The 17,347-nt window shown below is 40.8% G+C and overlaps 1 protein-coding gene across 2 annotated transcripts in view; it reads right to left on the minus strand.

Moving 5' to 3' along the window:
- Positions 1 to 528: 528 nt before the first annotated feature.
- Positions 529 to 17,347, minus strand: part of IL1R2 (interleukin 1 receptor type 2) — a 35,823-nt gene continuing 19,004 nt past the window's right edge. Inside the window, exons 7-10 of one of the 2 annotated variants that reach the window (XM_040336415.1) lie at positions 16,235 to 16,367; positions 15,096 to 15,241; positions 8,135 to 8,265; positions 529 to 954 (exon numbers count right to left, since the gene is read on the minus strand). In XM_040336415.1, the coding sequence (XP_040192349.1) occupies positions 8,138 to 8,265; positions 15,096 to 15,241; positions 16,235 to 16,367 (407 nt within the window). In that variant the 3' untranslated portion in view covers positions 529 to 954; positions 8,135 to 8,137. The remainder of the gene's footprint in view (positions 955 to 8,134; positions 8,266 to 15,095; positions 15,242 to 16,234; positions 16,368 to 17,347) is intronic. The other variant, XM_040336416.1, reaches the window with a different exon arrangement.

Raw genomic sequence — 17,347 nt, forward strand, 5'->3', positions numbered from 1 at the left:
GATCAGGCGCAAAGATACGCGCCGTGTAAATCTCAATTACGCCGCGTATCTCGAGTTAAGTCGGCGCATCTGCTTTGTGGATCTGGCCCTAAGTGTGTGGTGCACTATACTGTAAAAAGTGTTGCTATTCAGTATTCACTACATAACTGTTGCACTCACAATAAAATCAAACATTATGATGAAGATCCAATAACTTTATTACATTTACACAACATAATAACCAGCATAAAATCACAGTATTATAATACAAATTTACATCCATGTTAATACCATTATACCATAAAAAACATGAATTTACATAATTTCATTATAGCGTTAAGGTGAACCTGTAATGCCCCGTACACACGATCGGAACTTTGTCCGACCAAATTTACATCGGAATTCCGGCGGAATTCCATCGGAGGAAAATGTTCTCTATGTAAACTCCCATGAAATTCATCAGAATTTCCGATGGAATTACTCCGATGGGGCATACACACGGTCGGAATTTCCGATGGAAAAAGTCACACAAAAGTACACACAATCGGAAATTCCGATTGTGTGTACGAGGCATAACAGACCTGGGCATTTCAAACAAAGCATAACTGACTACCCTAACTGTAAACTGCAAGACAAAACAATTACCACCCAGCCCCATGGGCAGCAGCCTTTCATTATCAGAAGCTGTGGCTGGATGGGGCTGGACATCGCACCCAGCCGTACTAACGCTTAGGGCAGTATGCGCTCAAGGACAAATGCTCGGAGCACAAATTACAAATGCCCATTGTGCATGGAGCCTTATAGGTTGGGTCTATTTAGTTCAGATGCATATACGCATATACTGTATATAATCTACCATATATATTCTATATATATTATCCTCCCTTTCCAACATCAAACAATCATTTGCTCATCATGAATATGATTATTCATCAGAAGGTCTTGAGGATTGAGTTAATGTCCAGAACACAGTTCCTAGAAAGCAACAAGGAGAATAAATTGTTAGACCATACAGTAACTTAGGAAAAAAGTTTAACCGTTGATATGCAGTATACATATATTGTTTGTTTATTTATTTATATAAAGTCCCTGCTATTTATGCTAAATAGCAAATATTAGAACTGATTTTTTATTTTTTACTAATAAAGAAAGTCATTTAAAAGTATAGTAACCCCGCACTGTAGCACTTTTAACAACTGATCTGGTATATATTTTTGTGATGTGCCAAAAAATATATTATATACATTTTTGTGCATGCAGTTGGTATAAAATAAAACAGAAAAAAAAACAAAAGGCTGGCGCTGCGCTGAATTAGATTGATGATTAAAATTTAAATAACATAAACAATGAGCTGCTAGCACTATAAATTGTGTACAATTCAACAAAACATAAAAAAACAAGGGGAAATGCAGCGCTAATATGTGATGAATATATAATTCATGTGGTTATTGTGAATAAAGTTCATGAAAAATAGTATAAATAAAAATTAGTTCTGGAATAAGAATTGAGTCCAGGAAAAAAGGTTAAGTGTAAACAAAATTCCAAAAACCGTGAAGAGAAAGTAATCAGTGATTAATCCAGCATAATTTTCTCAGAAAAAAGGCTGTTGAAAAAGTGATGTGACAAATTCCAAGTTGCTAATGGTGAAATAAATCTCTGCAGTACACCCGTAAGGAAAAATTGCCTGCTTACCAGAATGGAAGACTGCTTTGCATCAGTCTCATGGAGCATATGGGAAGTATGGTCTTCCCAAAACCAATCCGCCTGGATGATCAGAGTGGAACTCAGCAAAAGGTCCAAGGTGTAAACCCCCGTTGAAGTCCTATCGAGACGAAACGATCGTAGGGTGCCGTGACGTCGTCGCGTTCCGTCCTGAACGCCGGCGGTGTGTTTGATCGAGTAGCGAGAAGCATCGGACTATCGGAGTGGAAGCGATTCCCTTGACTTTTTTGCCCATTATTCATCATATGATTGTAAGTGCAACCTTTTATTAAATCCTACCTCTTTGAAAAACTTAATACGCTATGAGAATCCCCTCTTTTTTTATCGTTTATGCTACACCTTGGACCTTTTGCTGAGTTCCACTCTGATCATCCAGGCGGATTGGTTTTGGGAAGACCATACTTCCCATATGCTCCATGAGACTGATGCAAAGCAGTCTTCCATTCTGGTAAGCAGGCAATTTTTCCTTACGGGTGTACTGCAGAGATTTATTTCACCATTAGCAACTTGGAGTTTGTCACATCACTTTTTCAACAGCCTTTTTTCTGAGAAAAGTATGCTGGATTAATCACTGATTACTTTCTCTTCACGGTTTTTGGAATTTTGTTTACACTTAACCTTTTTTCCTGGACTCAATTCTTATTCCAGAACTAATTTTTATTTATACTATTTTTCATGAACTTTATTCACAATAACCACATGAATTATATATTCATCACATATTAGCGCTGCATTTCCCCTTGTTTTTTTATGGTATAAAATAAATACTTTGTCCACGTTTGAATTTTTTCACAACTAACATAGGCAAATGACAGTAAACTAGTTTGTAAGCCTGGACTTTTGTTTAGAACAGTAATTGGCCTCTAGGAGAATCTGAATTCAGTGGGAAAGGAAGTTATAAAATGAACAGCGTTTTTATCTGGATGAACTTCAACAATGTCAGACTTTCCAAACAAAGGCAGAACAACCCTTTCATTAACATCATCTTTATAATATCGTTTTACAGCAGAGTGTGATACAATGCAATTTTCACATAAACCAACCATTGCTCAAGATTTCCTGCCAGATGTTGAAATGATGACAATGACACTCTCTTATGCCTGGTGCACACTACAAGTTTTAGTTAGCACAGCTGAATGGCAGGTAGGACTGATCAAAGTGTTCCGGTGGGGGGGCTGAACTTGCACAATTTTATTCCCGCTGTCAGTGTGAACCAAGTAAGGCAGTAGCTTAATTTGGCTGCTGGCAAGCTAAATCACGTTTGATTCTTACATCTCAGGAGCAAAATATTCCCATCAGAGTTTTCAGTCCATCTGGCTCCAGTTACAAAGCACATGATGAGGTCACACTTTCCTGATTGAATATCCTTCCAATAATTGCAGAATGCAACTGCATCAGAGTAATGTAATCATTATTGGCTTATGCAATGGAAAGGAGAAATAAACTACAGTGGGGAAATCTCACTACAAGAGTTTCTGGGAGAGATAAGAAGCCATCAAGTGTTTCAAACCACAAATACCTGCCCACAAATGAAGTATCTATGTTGGGTAGAGCTATTCTTAAACAAATAAATGGAATAAACACTTCAGTGTTGCCAACAGTTTTAGAATGGCATACATTTCTGTGGTGGAATTGTCTTATGCCACGTACACACGATCGGAATTTCCTATGAAATAAGTCAGATGAACTTTTTTCATTGGAAATTCCGATCGTGTGTGCGCCCTATCGGACTTTTTTCCATTGGTGTTTAGAAATAGAACATGTTTTATTTTTTTCCAATGGAAAAAAATGATAGGAAATTCCTATTGTCTGTGTGCAACTCCAATGGAGAAAAAAACCCACACATGCTCAGAATCAAGTCGACGCATGCTCGGAAGCATTGAAATTTATTTTTCTCGGCTCGTCGTAGTGTTTTACGTCAGCGCATTTTGGACGGTTGCAATTTAGTCTCACATTGTGTATGCAAGACTGATGGAAGTCAGCTTCATTGGAATTCCGACAGAACATTCCATCGGATTTTATTCCATCGAAAATTCCGATCATGAGAATGAACCTCAAGTTCAAAGTAACTTCACATGGTGATATATATGATCCATTACCCGATGACTGGAAGCCGATTGGTTTCCATGCTAAGCTGCACCAGATTTTGCACAGTCCAGTTTTAATAAATCAAACCCATAGTATAAGAAGTATAATAAATGTCACTAGACAATGGTAGTGTCCTCACAGAAAGTAACATGCAATGCAGCTTTGTAGAAGATACAAAATAATCAAGTATTTTAACAAACCCAGTGACATACCAAAGCTGTAAGAGCCCATTCACACCTTGGCGTTTTGTCGCCTGTAGCGCGACGCGCACAAACGCCAGAGGGACCAAAATACATGTAAGGCTATGGGCATGGTTCACATCTGCACGCTGATGCGCCTGACGCGCATCGCCTGTAGTCAAAAGAAGTTCCGGACCCTTTTTTGTCGCGCAATACGCGCGATATGCGCGTATTTGAGCGTTTTTGGTTTTCCATTGAAATCAATGTAAAACGCCACATACGCGCGTATTGCGCGACAACAAGCGTTTGCTACGGGCGTTTTGTCAATAGAACTTGTCGCCCATGCAGAAGATTAAAAAAATCTACCAACATAGCAACAAGTGATGAAAAGATGATAGTTTTTCCTATTGGCTAAAAAAAAAACGTCTAAGTACAAAAACGTCGGACAACGCTGTATGCAAACGCGCATATTAGCATGAATACGCGCGACAAAACGCCGAAAAAAAAACGCCGATAAAAACGCCGCTATTGCCTACGCCTAGGTGTGAATGCAGCCTTAAGGTGGGTGTAATCCTTCTGAGGTTCCAGCAATAAGATGAGACATTCAGACCTCATTCACACCTGAGCGTTTTGTAGCTTGAAGCCTGAAGCTACAAAACGCTGGAGGGGAAAAAATCTATTATTTTCTATGGAGATGGTTCACATCTCCACTCCAAAACGCCTGAAGCTAGAAGTTCCAAAATGCCTGAAGCTCAAACAAGTTCTGGGACTTTTTTTTTATGCAGATTTGGGCGTTTTTCTGCTTTTAACATTGGTGACCTTTTGACCTGTCCAAAATCGCGGCAAAACGTGGTAAAAAACGCATCAAAAATCAAGGTCAAAATTGCGGTATATTTGCGTGACTTTCTGCCTGAAAACGCTATGCCCAGGTGTGAATGGGGCCTAAGTGTCAGCATAGCTCCAGCACCAACATCATTAACCAGAAACAGAACTAGTGTCTTTCAAGAGAACTAACCATGTTCCACAAACATCTATTTAACTGCCACTAATCTACAATTAAACAGGGCTCTTTTCTACTGACCACCAATTCAAGGGGACAAGTTTTACGCGACCATCTATGTAAGGGAGCTGTTTTCCACTAACCACTAATGTAAGTGGGTTCCTTCTTTGATGACCACCAATGAAAGGGGGAACATTTTCACTGACTACCATTATAAGGGGCACACTTCCCTGACCACTAATGTAAGAGTGCAATTTTTCACTGACCACTAATATAAGAGGTCAGTTTTCCACTGACCGCTAAAGTAAGGAGGGCACACTTTAACTGACCAACGTAAAGGGTCAGTTTTTCAGTGACCACCAATATAAGGAACCCGTTTTACTGACTGAAAATGCAAGGGACAATATATAGGCTGCCAGCAGGCAAAGACTTTCCAGCAGGATCTACAAAGAGTTCTGAACTGATGCCAATACTAGACATAGTATGGGACACTTTAGTTAAGCAGGTCTTATTGTCGAGTCACCTGAGGCCAAGTGACAGATGCACACAGTTCGGGTCAGGAATGCACTGCTAAGGTAGTGGACCCTACAGCTGACTGCTGCGGATGGAACTTTGGGTGGTTAAGGAAGGCAGGTCCACTGGAGCACCAACACGGATCCCACAGGGCACTAGAGCACAAGATTCCCCAGGGCATGGAGTCTAAGAGCCAGCAGGTGTTCACCAGAGCCTCTAGTGGTGAGGATGGACTGCGCTGCAACTGGCTCCAGGTCGTGGCCCCCAGGGTCTCCCAGCTCATGCTCACAGTAGGTACAGGAGGATAGAGAGGAAGCAGCAGCCCAGGATAACAAGAAATAGTAAGGAGATAAGCCAAAGTTCGGGGCGACTCGCAGACAAGTATAAACATAGAACACGCCAAAGGTCAGGGTCACAAGCAGGCAGGGATAGTCGAGAACAAGCCAAGATCAGTAATTGGAATCAGACATAGAAGACACAGCAAGTCACACACGAAAGCTACACACACAATATTGATCAGCATGGCTGACTTGCAGTGCACAGGTTAATATAGAGTTCCCTCATAGGGCCTGGGGTGGAGCCATGCTTTGAGGAGAAATTACTTAAGCAGCCAGGTGAGAGTGGCTGGCCTCTTAATCAGGTACCTGGCTGAAGTGCACTGATATGGTTGCTGGCTATAGTAAAGGATTCTTAATATGGGGGAGGCGGGATCTGATTTTCAGCTGGCATCAATCTACATGGAGTGATACCTTTTCAGACAGCCCCGGACAATACGGATGATGGGAGCAGTCTGCAGGAGCGGCCACCTCGACTTTTTTTGGGACCGATATGCTCTTAATACTACTTCTAAATGTGATTGCATAAACTGTATGTCTATTAAAGTGTTTGCTGAAACGTCTACATCTAACCTGGTTTCTGTTCTTCTATGACGGCAGCCCTAAGAGGCCCTGGATATTGTCCCTTTGCTTTTCCGATTTATTAACCATTTCTAAATGTGGAGAAAAAAGATTGGACAGCCGCACTTCTACAAAATCCTTAAAAAGGGTTGTCTTTAATGGTAAAAAGAACACAGCACTACAATCTTTTTTCTCCACATTTTGCTCTATGCATTGCCTGCACCCACGCTTCTGAGAGGACACTGATTGCACAAGTCCACTCACCTGGAGCGGCAGTTCCCTTCTTCTACATTTTTTAACCATTTCTACATGGACCCCTAGAGACAATGGCCCAGATTCACAGAGAGCACGGCGCACATTACGCCGCCGTAGAATAGCCAATGTACGCTACGCCAACGCAGCGCAGAGAGGCAAGCATGGAATTCAGCAAGCCAGTGCTCCCAACGCTGCGCCAGCCTGGCGTGGGTTTCGAAGGCGTACGCCGGCGTAGGTGGAAGTGGGCGTGACCCATGCAAATGAGGCGTGACCCCGTGAACGTAACCTACGCCCAGCCAGACACACGTCCAACGTAAAATACGCCGGCTTGTGTTCCCTGGTGCAGACCTTTGCATGTCTGCTGCTGGGTTGCACCTCCTTTATGGGTTATAACTTTACGCCAGACGTACAACTTACGCGCACCTCGCGTAGCCTGCGTCGGGCGCACGCAGGTTCGTGAATCGCCGTATTTCCCTCATTTTTCATATTTGAATGGCTGATCAATGGGAGCGCCATCATGTGTCCAGCCTAAATGTGCGCCCACCCTACGCCGGCGTAGGCAAGTTACGTCGGCGGGGTGAAGCCTGTTTATAGGCGCATCTTAGTTTGTGGGTCTAGCTTTTCCGCATATATCTATTTTTTCTCGCAGATAATAAGCTCCACAAAGAATATACTATTTTTTATGTGGCAGGGGCTGTTGTGGGCCTTAGGAATGTAATTTAGTTTTTTTGCCCCTACATTACTTTTACTATACACTGACAATCTAAGGCCGCGTACACACGGTCGTTCCAAACCGATGAGAATGGTCCAAAGTGGCCTAATGGTCTGATGTGCGTACACACCATCGTTCCAAAAACCGATCGGGTCAGAACACGTCAAACACACGACGTGCTGAATAAAACGATGTTCAATGCTTCCAAGCATGCGTCGACTTGATTCTGAGCATGCGTGGGTTTTGAACCGATGCTTTCTGTACTAACCATCGGTTTGGACCAATCGGGCAGCGGTCCATCGGTTCGATTTTGAAGCATGTTTTAACATTTTGGACCGAAGAAAAACAGACCGATGGGCTATACACACGGTCGGTTTGGACCGCTAAAACTGAACCTCGGTCCATTCTCATCGGTTTTGTCCGACCGTGTGTACGCGGCCTTAGAGTGGTTTAACAGATGTCTTCTCAGTTCCTATTGGACCAATTGTCTTCTCATAGTAGTGCTAGCAATGCTCAGTTGCAATGATGTCCCTTCCATTTCATGGAAGTAAAATTTGGAACCCACATTTGTACCAACATCTGTTCACATAAGATTTTCATAGCAGTCCATTAAAATCAATAAAGCATTACAAATTAAAAAGCATTTTAAATGTATCTTCAAAAAAAAATAACATGCTATTTAGTCTTGCGCAAACAAAAATCTTTAGCATGGAATAAAAGTACTGATATCATCTTAAATTCCCCTTGAGTGATTCATTTATTATATAGATTAGGAAGAAAATACATTTACCATTTATGACTTGGTCAGAGAATAATCTTTCTTATTTCCCGATTTCCTGTGTTTGTATACGAATATTATCGCTACAACCAGGAAAACCACAAAGGCGGGGGCAGCTGCAAAATACCAGGCAAAAGAGGAGGCTGTAGAAATGTAGAAAAATAATATGCTTACTAATATGTGCTGCAATCAAACACTGATATAAGCAAGGCAGAGCTCCAAAATAATTTTGTTTTGAACTAATGCGGAGGCTCTTCTGTGATAGTTTATCAGAGACATAAAACAAAGAGTGACTAAAACACAAATGTAAACAAAGCATTCATTCTGACTAACCAACTAGTCTCATAAATGCAAAGAGAATAACCAGAAATTATGATTAAAGCCTCAAGTAGTTTTGTGCTTACAGTAACCAAAAAATCCTTGTTTTAACTATTTCATGATAAATATTTGAACGTAAACGACTGTATGATGATTTAAAATTGTAATAAAAACGATTGAAACAAAAGTTTAAGTGGAGTTTAATGACCAGAGGCAGTTTTTTTCAATAATCAGCTGACAAAACACAGGATGGATCTTGAGCCCTATGAACCATCATAGCAGAACATAGAAGGAACCATTATCGTGCAACATGCATAAAAACCTTAATATTTATTTTAAAATGCTACTTAAGATACACTCACATTTTCATGTGCACAATGTCTAGTGCACTTAGTTGTAATAGCAGAATCAGAGACACTAGCCCTTTAAAGTAGTATAAACCATCGCTATCACCTCTCATTGCTTGATGTCCGATCACGCAATGCCGTCACTGGCTCCACCCTGATGCGTTTAGTCACGCGCCACGTGACTTTCTCAAGGGTCTATGCATGTTGCACGATGATGGTTCCTTCTGTGTTCTTTTGAGAACTGCATATCTTAATTGAGAGGAGTAGCGTTGTCATCTTTAGGCCCCTTTCACACTTGTGCGACTTGGGACTGCAAGGTCACATGACAAGTCATACTCGATGATTTCAAGTCTCACCGAGATCAAAGTAGTCCCTTTACTACTTTGGTCCAACTTTGATGCAAGTTGAGGTCCATACACCTCAAGTTTACACAGGCATTCCCATAAATCAGGACAAAATTGTGGCAGAATCGTGGCCGCGAAATCATGGCAAAATCGCTGCAAATTCGTGCGACTTTGAAGTCGCGGTAGTGTACCTTAATATTTATTTAAAAAAACTACTTAAGAGTCTCTCTATATAAGAACCTGCAGCCATTACTAAAGTTGGTCCCAACTTAAAGTGCAAATAGACTTATGACCTATTAGTATATAGGTCTATAGAGGTAGGTGAGCTGCTAGGAACATTGGTGGAGGAGTCACGTGGTGTCTGTCTGCATGTTATCTTTTAAGAATTGTTTGCACTAAATAAGAAGATTGCATATTTTTTGATTGCTATCCACATTTATTCATTAAAAATCAAGAGAAGAGCGAAGATATGCATGTTGAAATTTTTGTTTTTGAGTGGTCTCCATAAACTGTTCCGACCAGGGCTCAAGTCCTGCGGGAACGGAGTCCTGCACTTTTTTCACAGCAGGAAGCAGTTCCCTTTGCAGGACTAGAGCAGCCGAGCTGCCCGAGCCAATCCTTCACTAAGCGGCGATGCCCAGCTCGAGTCACTGTCAGGGGCAGGCGAACCTTAGTAATCCTTTATGTTACTGGCCGCTTCCTGTATATGGATTCATCGGGTAGTGTGCGGGTATTCCGTCACTTCCTCAATGCCGCAATGTCTCCTGGGAGCTTTTTGTCATTGTTCCCAGGAGACATTGCGGAGGTCTTCCGCGAGTTATCACGGGATTTAGAAAGAACTTTATTTTAGTAATTATGCATATGAGCGTATCATTTTTTTTTTTTGGTGGGGTAGTGGATCTTGGGTGGGAGTTCCCACACTTTTTTCCCCAGGACTTGACCCCTGATTCCGACACATTTATGTTATATACAGTAAGTGCATGTAAGGGGGGTCACACCAACCCAGTTTTTTTTTTTTCTTTTGATTATATTTATAAATATCACTGTATTTTTTGGTATATTGTATTAGTATACCCTGCAGTGGGGGTATTAATACCAAAAGGGGCACCAGTGTGTAGAGATTGTTAATTAAAAAAAAATGTAACTCCATAATTTTTATACTGAAGTGTGTTTTGGTAGCGCTACAATTTTGCTTTGAATATATCGGGTTTTGGTGTGGGGACATATATCATTGTTGACAGCTACCCATAGGATAATAACTTAAAAAAAACCTTGCACAAAATACATTGACCATGACCTTTTAACCCTTACTTGACCCAAACACTAACCCTGGCCCTAACCTACTTCAAACCTTGATTAAGATATTTTTTATTTTTATAAAACATTTTTTTACACACAGTTGATTTATTTTCTCTCTGTAAGGAGAGCAAGAAAGATACAATGTATCTCTTCCCTCCATTCACAGAGAGAGAAACACATTGGAGGGTTTCACAGACTACAGACCACCAATCAGAGGCTATCACAGTGATCAGGTGACCCAGAACAGGGAGTTCAAGGCACCAATTGTTAGTATAGGACCCAGGGTTCCCGGTGAGACCCCAGTCTCAAAGACAGATACGCATATATGCTGCCCAATGGAAAAAAGTCCAGTCATATATGCGTACTGTCAGCGTCAAGCATTTAAACTATTCCTGTGCATTAAAAAAGAGATTTGAAATAAGCCCCTGAAATATCCAAAATACTTGCAAAATAAACATATGCCAATCAAAAAATTGGCCATATTGTATTTCATTGGCCAAATGTGGCCCACTATTTACTTTGTAGATTACAGTTCTATCTTGTGACATGTAATAATAGCAAACATTTGCCCAATGTGGTTTATTGTGCAACAGTGCATTCATAAATTATACCAGCAAGTTACATTTCTATACTAATCCCTTACCGCCATCAAGTCATCTTTCTATTGAAAAAAAGGAACCCTACTTCCAGACTAAAATCAGTTGGCCAAAAAACAAAAGCTAGACAGATTTATTGTTCATATTTTAGTCCTGGCATGACCTTGTTTTAATAAAGGCTGATGAAGCCTGATGATGAAAATATACAATTATTAAAGGAGTTGTAAAGGAAAAAATAGTTTTGCCTAAAATTAATGTCTGCAAGCTAGACAGACAGTGTAATGATTCTGTTAAAAAAACAAGTAAATACCTATTAAATTCCTTCATCTATATCACTTCCGGCGTTCTAGTTTCTGTTCTCTCATTCACTTCCTGGTTTGCGGCGCTCGTTCATGTAAGAACTACATTTCCCAGTATGCATTGCGGCACGCCCAGTAATTCACACCTCCTTGAAGTCTCTAACACGTAGAGAGCGTCCTGCCGCACAGATATAGTTCCCAGGAGGGGGCGAGCACTTCACTGACCACCGCAGTAAAGCCTCCCATCACGGTGGTCAGTAACAATCAGACAAGCAGGAAGTGAACAGAACAGAGAAGAAATAGAGCAACTTCTGAGCAAAAACGAACAATGAGGAAGTGAAAAGAGGAATGTCTGCAGGTAAGGCCTTGTACACACGATAGGTTAACCAGAGGACAACGGTCTGAAGGACCGTTGTCCTAGGTTAACCTATGAAGCTGACTGATGGTCGGTCGTGCTTACACACCATCAGTTAAAAAAACGATCGTGTCAGAACGCGGTGACGTAAAACACAACGACGTGCTGAAAAAAACGAAGTTCAATGCTTCCAAGCATGCGTCGACTTGATTCTGAGCATGCGTGGCTTTTTAACCGATGGTTTTGCATACTAACGATCGGTTTTGACCTAACGGTTAGCAATCCATCAGTTAAATTTTAAAGCAAGTTGTCATTTTTTTAACCTATGGTTAAATAACCTATGGGGCCCACACACGATCGGTTTGGACCAATGAAAACGGTCCTTTAGACCGTTGTCCTCTGGTTAACCTATCGTGTGTACGAGGCCTAAAGAAAGCTTATTATGAAAAAAAAAAAATCCTTCACAACCCCTTTAAGAGTGGACGTGGATAAATATAGCCCCAATATAAACTTACATTATTAAAGCAGTGTAAAGGCCCGTACACACGTTCGGACTTTTTGCCAACAAACTTCAAAACCTGCAAGTTTTCAAATTTGTCCGATCGTGTGTACGCTCCATCGAACCAACTTTTTCGGGTTTCATCGGACAAAAAGTTTGGTCTGCAAACGGAAAACTTTTCGGCAACAAAAGTCCGATGGTGTCTAGTCCGACCGTGGGTACAGCAAGCCATCAGACTTTTGTACAAAGTGCAAATACGCATGCTCAGAACCAATGTTAAAATCAACCAACAATAGCAGAAGTTAACCAAAGGGTGGCGGTAAAGAGCAGAAAAGAGCAGAAAAAACACGTGATGTTGGGAAAGTTTTAGAAAAGTTTGCAGAAAAGTCAGAGCGTGTGTATGCTATGGGTGTGACCGGACAACTCTCTTCGGACAAAAATCCAAGGTAAAGTTTGTTTGATGTCCGAGGCTTTAAACCCAAAAACAAAAATTTAATATATTGCAGTTTACTGATCCTTAGATATAGTCTTTTAGCCTTTTTTCCCTTTATTTTCACCTCTTGATCAAGCCAGTAAGTCAGGGACAGTTAGAGGGTTGAGACAAATCAATTACCACTGTCAAGTGTGCTTACAATGGCCAGATTTTATTCACTTAAGTAAAACATAAAACCTTAAAGGGGTTGTAAAGGTTAGTTTTTTTATTTTCTAAATAGGTTCCTTTAAGCTAGTGCATTGTTGGTTCACTTACCTTTTCCTTCAATTTCCCTTCTAAATGTTTTTTTCTTTTGTCTGAATTTCTAAATTCCTGTTTCTCCTCAGTAAGCTTTTCACCATCATTCGAGCGGTGGAAAGTCAGTCAGAACTGCTTACTGAACAGATTACTGAGGAGGAACAGGAAGTGAGAAAGAAACAAAAAAAAAAAATTAGAAGGGAAATCAAAGGAAAAGGTAAGTGAACCAACAATGCACTAGTTTAAATGAACCTATTTAGAAAATAAAAAACAAATCTTTGCAACCACTTTAATCCCAAAATGAAACAAAAAAGTTATTGTAACTGTGTTAGCTTGAGTTTGGTGTTAATTTGTTAGTCAAGTCCATCTACATCTAAGACTACCCTCTGCGCAATTTGACAATGTTGCATTCAAATAGTAGCTCCATTGCTTCTCTCCTAAAATGGGGAATGTGTTACTGGCTGGATTACTAGATGAGAATAAAGGAGAAAAGGCCCTAAAAAATCAGTCATTACATTTAGGGATTGGTAATCTGCAATCTATAACATTTTGGTTGTGGGTTAAATATTGCTTTAAATGATATTAAAGTCAATTTGTTTTATACTTACCTGCTCTGTGCAATTGTATTACTTCTACTTCTGGGGTCCCCTGTCAACGCTGTCTGCTCCTCCTCTTCTCTGAGTGCCCCCATAGAAAGCTGTGTGCTATGGGGGCACTCATATGCACTCATATGGGCATGTTTCCGAGCTGGGACATGAATTTTCATAGGCACACCCACAGTATGGCTTGGCCACAGCCAGCTCCCCCCTCACAATATTTGACTTACAGCAGCAGGAGCAAATGGCTTCCACTCAGTGCCAGGTCAAGGTCATGCAGCTCCCAGGCCAAAGATGCCAAACTGCACCCCCCATCCTTTCATTAGGGTTAAGATCAGGGCGCCCCCATCCCTGATATAAACCATTGAGCCCAAACCTGTGAATGCAGGAGGAGAGGAAAGTAGGGCTGGGAGTAGGGCAGGGATAGTGAAGGATAAAGAGTGGTGTCAGGTAAGTAGTTAGGGACGAGAGGTAGAAGAGATATGGGAATGTTTTCTAACTTAATGTAGGGAATGTATTAAGGTAAAAAAAAAAAACTTTTGCCTTTGAGTGAGTGAGAAACTTATATAGCGCAACACATGAAGGGGAACTGCGGTCTGCTTACATAATTTGTAATAAAAACATCTGTCATTCTGAAGCTTCCCTCCAACCACTTTGCATATTATTTTATATACCTGTATAGTGTGATTCTGTACTTGCCAAATATGCTGCAGAAATCTCCCTCCACTCAGTCTGGCTGCGTCCATTTTAACTGTTGGCAGCTGAAGCTTCTGCCTGTTCACTTCCTGGGTTTACACAGACACACAGAGGTACACCTCCAGCTCTACAGCTCTGGTTGGCCCTCTTATGACTCATTCCCCCCTCCCTTCCTGGCAAACTCTCACGAGAGAGAGAGAGAGAGAGAGAGAGAGCTGTGCATGATGTCATAAGCCTATGCTTTTTACCAGACAAGAAACGGGAAGTGCGCTGTATAAGGTATTTACTGGCAGAAAAAAAATGTTTTACTATCCAAAGTTAAAACAACAAGGGCAGAAGATTTAATAGATGGAAAGATAAAAAAAAAAAACTGAAGGTCCACTTTAAGTTCTGTGGCAATCTCCACACTTTGCTACACACCCTGTTACTCCATGTCTGGGTGTTGGCAGGTTCCAAATTGAAATCAATAGGGCACCTAATTCTTGCGGGCAGCAGGTTAAGTAGCAAGAAAATATGAATTTATTGATCTTCAGAGGGAAGTGATATTTTAATTTAACCTATTGCCCTAAACCCAGGACTAAATAATATATATTTTTTCTGTAAATGTTATTTATTTTGAAGCATGAACATCTTTTTTTTTCAAGTGCAGACTTCTGCAATGTTTTACAATGTATTCATGCATGACATACACGAACCATGCTTTTTATAGCCTGGAGGGTCTTTACAAAAAGTTTTCCCCCATAATCAATTTACATGCTCAAGAAATAAAATAAAAAAAATAACGGAGATCTTACACAGTTCAGACAGATTATTTTCTGCAATACATCGATACAGAATTTTTTATCAACCACTAATATAATAAATAGGAAGTATGCATGGCATTCCTCACAATACCTGCTTGTCTTATTTGTGTTGGCAGGACTTCTTGGCCATAATCATTGCTGGCTATGCACTTAAAATCTGTGCTGAAATCCTCTTCTTTAATGTGCACAAAGATGAGTGAGACCTCGAAATACTGACCAGTGGTATCCATAGTCTTTCTGCAATGCAAAGGAGATATTAATGTTTAGCCAGAAGCATACAGTTGATTTACAAACAGGTCATTTAGCCCATGAACATAAACTCGCTAATTTACAACTTAAATTGAGGCACCAAACTAAATCATACCGTCACAAACACTTTGGTGAAAATGTATTGTGCAATAAAGCCCTTTTGTATTGAAGGTATTTTTGTAGGAAAAATGCATTTGGGTGGCAAAAATACAGTATGAATGCAATCTATACACTGGGGGAGAACCTCTAGGATGGAAAGGACCTGGGGGGGTCCTAGTAGATGATAGGCTCAGCAATGGCATGCAATGCCAAGCTGCTGCTAACAAAGCAAACAGAATATTGGCATGCATTAAACGGGGGATTAACTAAAAATATAAAGTGATAATTCTTCCACTCTACAAGACTCTGGTCCGGCCGCATCTGGAGTATGCTGTCTAGTTCTGAGCACCAGTCCTTAGAAGGGATGTACTGGAAATGGAGTAAAGTACAAAGCTAATAAAGGGTCTGGGGGATATTAGTTATGAGGAAAGGTTGCGAGCACTGAACCTATTCTCTCTGGAGAAGAGACGCTTGAAAGGGGGTTATGATTTTAATTTTCAAATACCGTACTGGTGACCCAACAATAGGGATAAAACTTTTCCGCAGAAGGGAGTTTAACAAGACACGTGGCCACTCACTAAAATTAGAAGAAAAGTGGTTTAACCTTAAACTGCGCTGAGCGTTCTTTACTGTAAGAGCGGCAATGATGTGGAATTCCCTTCCACAGGTGGTGGTTTCAGCTGGGAACATCAATAATTAAAAAAAAAAAACTATTAGATAAGCACCTGAATGACCACAATATACAGGGATATGAAATACTGACATATAATCACACACATAGGTTGGACTTGATGGACTTGTGTCTTTTTTCAACCTCATCTACTATGTAACTATGTAACTAATATGTCCAATCTATTTAAAGTTATAGTACAAAATACTTACTGTAATGTACCTTCTACCACACGACCATCTGCAGAGTAGTCATCAACAAAAGATTGATTTGCCAGCCACCACACCATAAGACCGCTTTCATCAGGACCAGTAAACACCTTGCACGGAATGACTAGCTTAGAACCTTTGGGAGAATTAAATAATAAACCTTTAAGAAGGCTGTCATAAAAAGTCTTTTTGTACAGTAAGTATATTATGTATCTGTACCCAATTGATCGCTCAAAAAATATTTCCACGATATTACCATGATAAAAAGTCTGTTTTTCTTCTAGAAATGGACCTATCAGTAGCTGTATGTCTGTGTGAATACATTTAAATATATTTAGGGCCAGATTCTCGTAGGAGATACGACGTTGTATCTCTGAGTCTGAGCCGTCGTATCTTGGCGCCTGATTCAAAGAATCAGATACGAAAAAAATTCTCTAAAATCCGACCAGCGTAAGTCTCCTATGCTGTCGTATCCTAACTGCATATTTACGCTGGCCGCTAGAGGCGTGTACGCTGATTTACGCCTAGAAATATGTAAATCAGCTAGATACGCCTATTCATGAATGTACGCCCGGCCGACGCAGTACAGATATGCCGTTTACGTTAGACTTTTTCCAGGGTAAAGTTACCCCTGCTCTATGAGGCGTATATGAGGCGTATATGAGGCGTATATGAGGCGTACCAATGTTAGGTATGGACGTCGGAACAGCGTCGAATTTTTCACGTTTTACGTCGTTTGCGTAAGTCGTTCGTGAATAGAGCTGGGCGTCATTTACGTTCACATCGAAAGCATTGGCTTTTTGCGGGTTAATTTGGAGCATGCGCACTGGGATACTTTCACGGACGGCGCATGCGCCGTTCGTAAAAAGCGTAATTTACGTGGGGTCACAATAAATTAACATAACACACGCCCACATCTTCCACATTTGAATTAGGCGGGCTTACGCCGGCCTATTTACGCTACGCCGCCGCAACTTTGCTTTGAGAATACAGCACTTGCCTGTCAAAGTTGCGGAGGCGTAACGTAAATAGGATACGTTACGCTCGCACAAAGTTGCGCGCTCCTACGTGAATCCGGGCCTTAGACTTTATCCCAAAAGAGAGCAGATTTCAACT

Source organism: Rana temporaria, chromosome 2 (assembly GCF_905171775.1).
Source record: "Rana temporaria chromosome 2, aRanTem1.1, whole genome shotgun sequence".
NCBI classification, from domain to species: domain Eukaryota; kingdom Metazoa; phylum Chordata; class Amphibia; order Anura; family Ranidae; genus Rana; species Rana temporaria.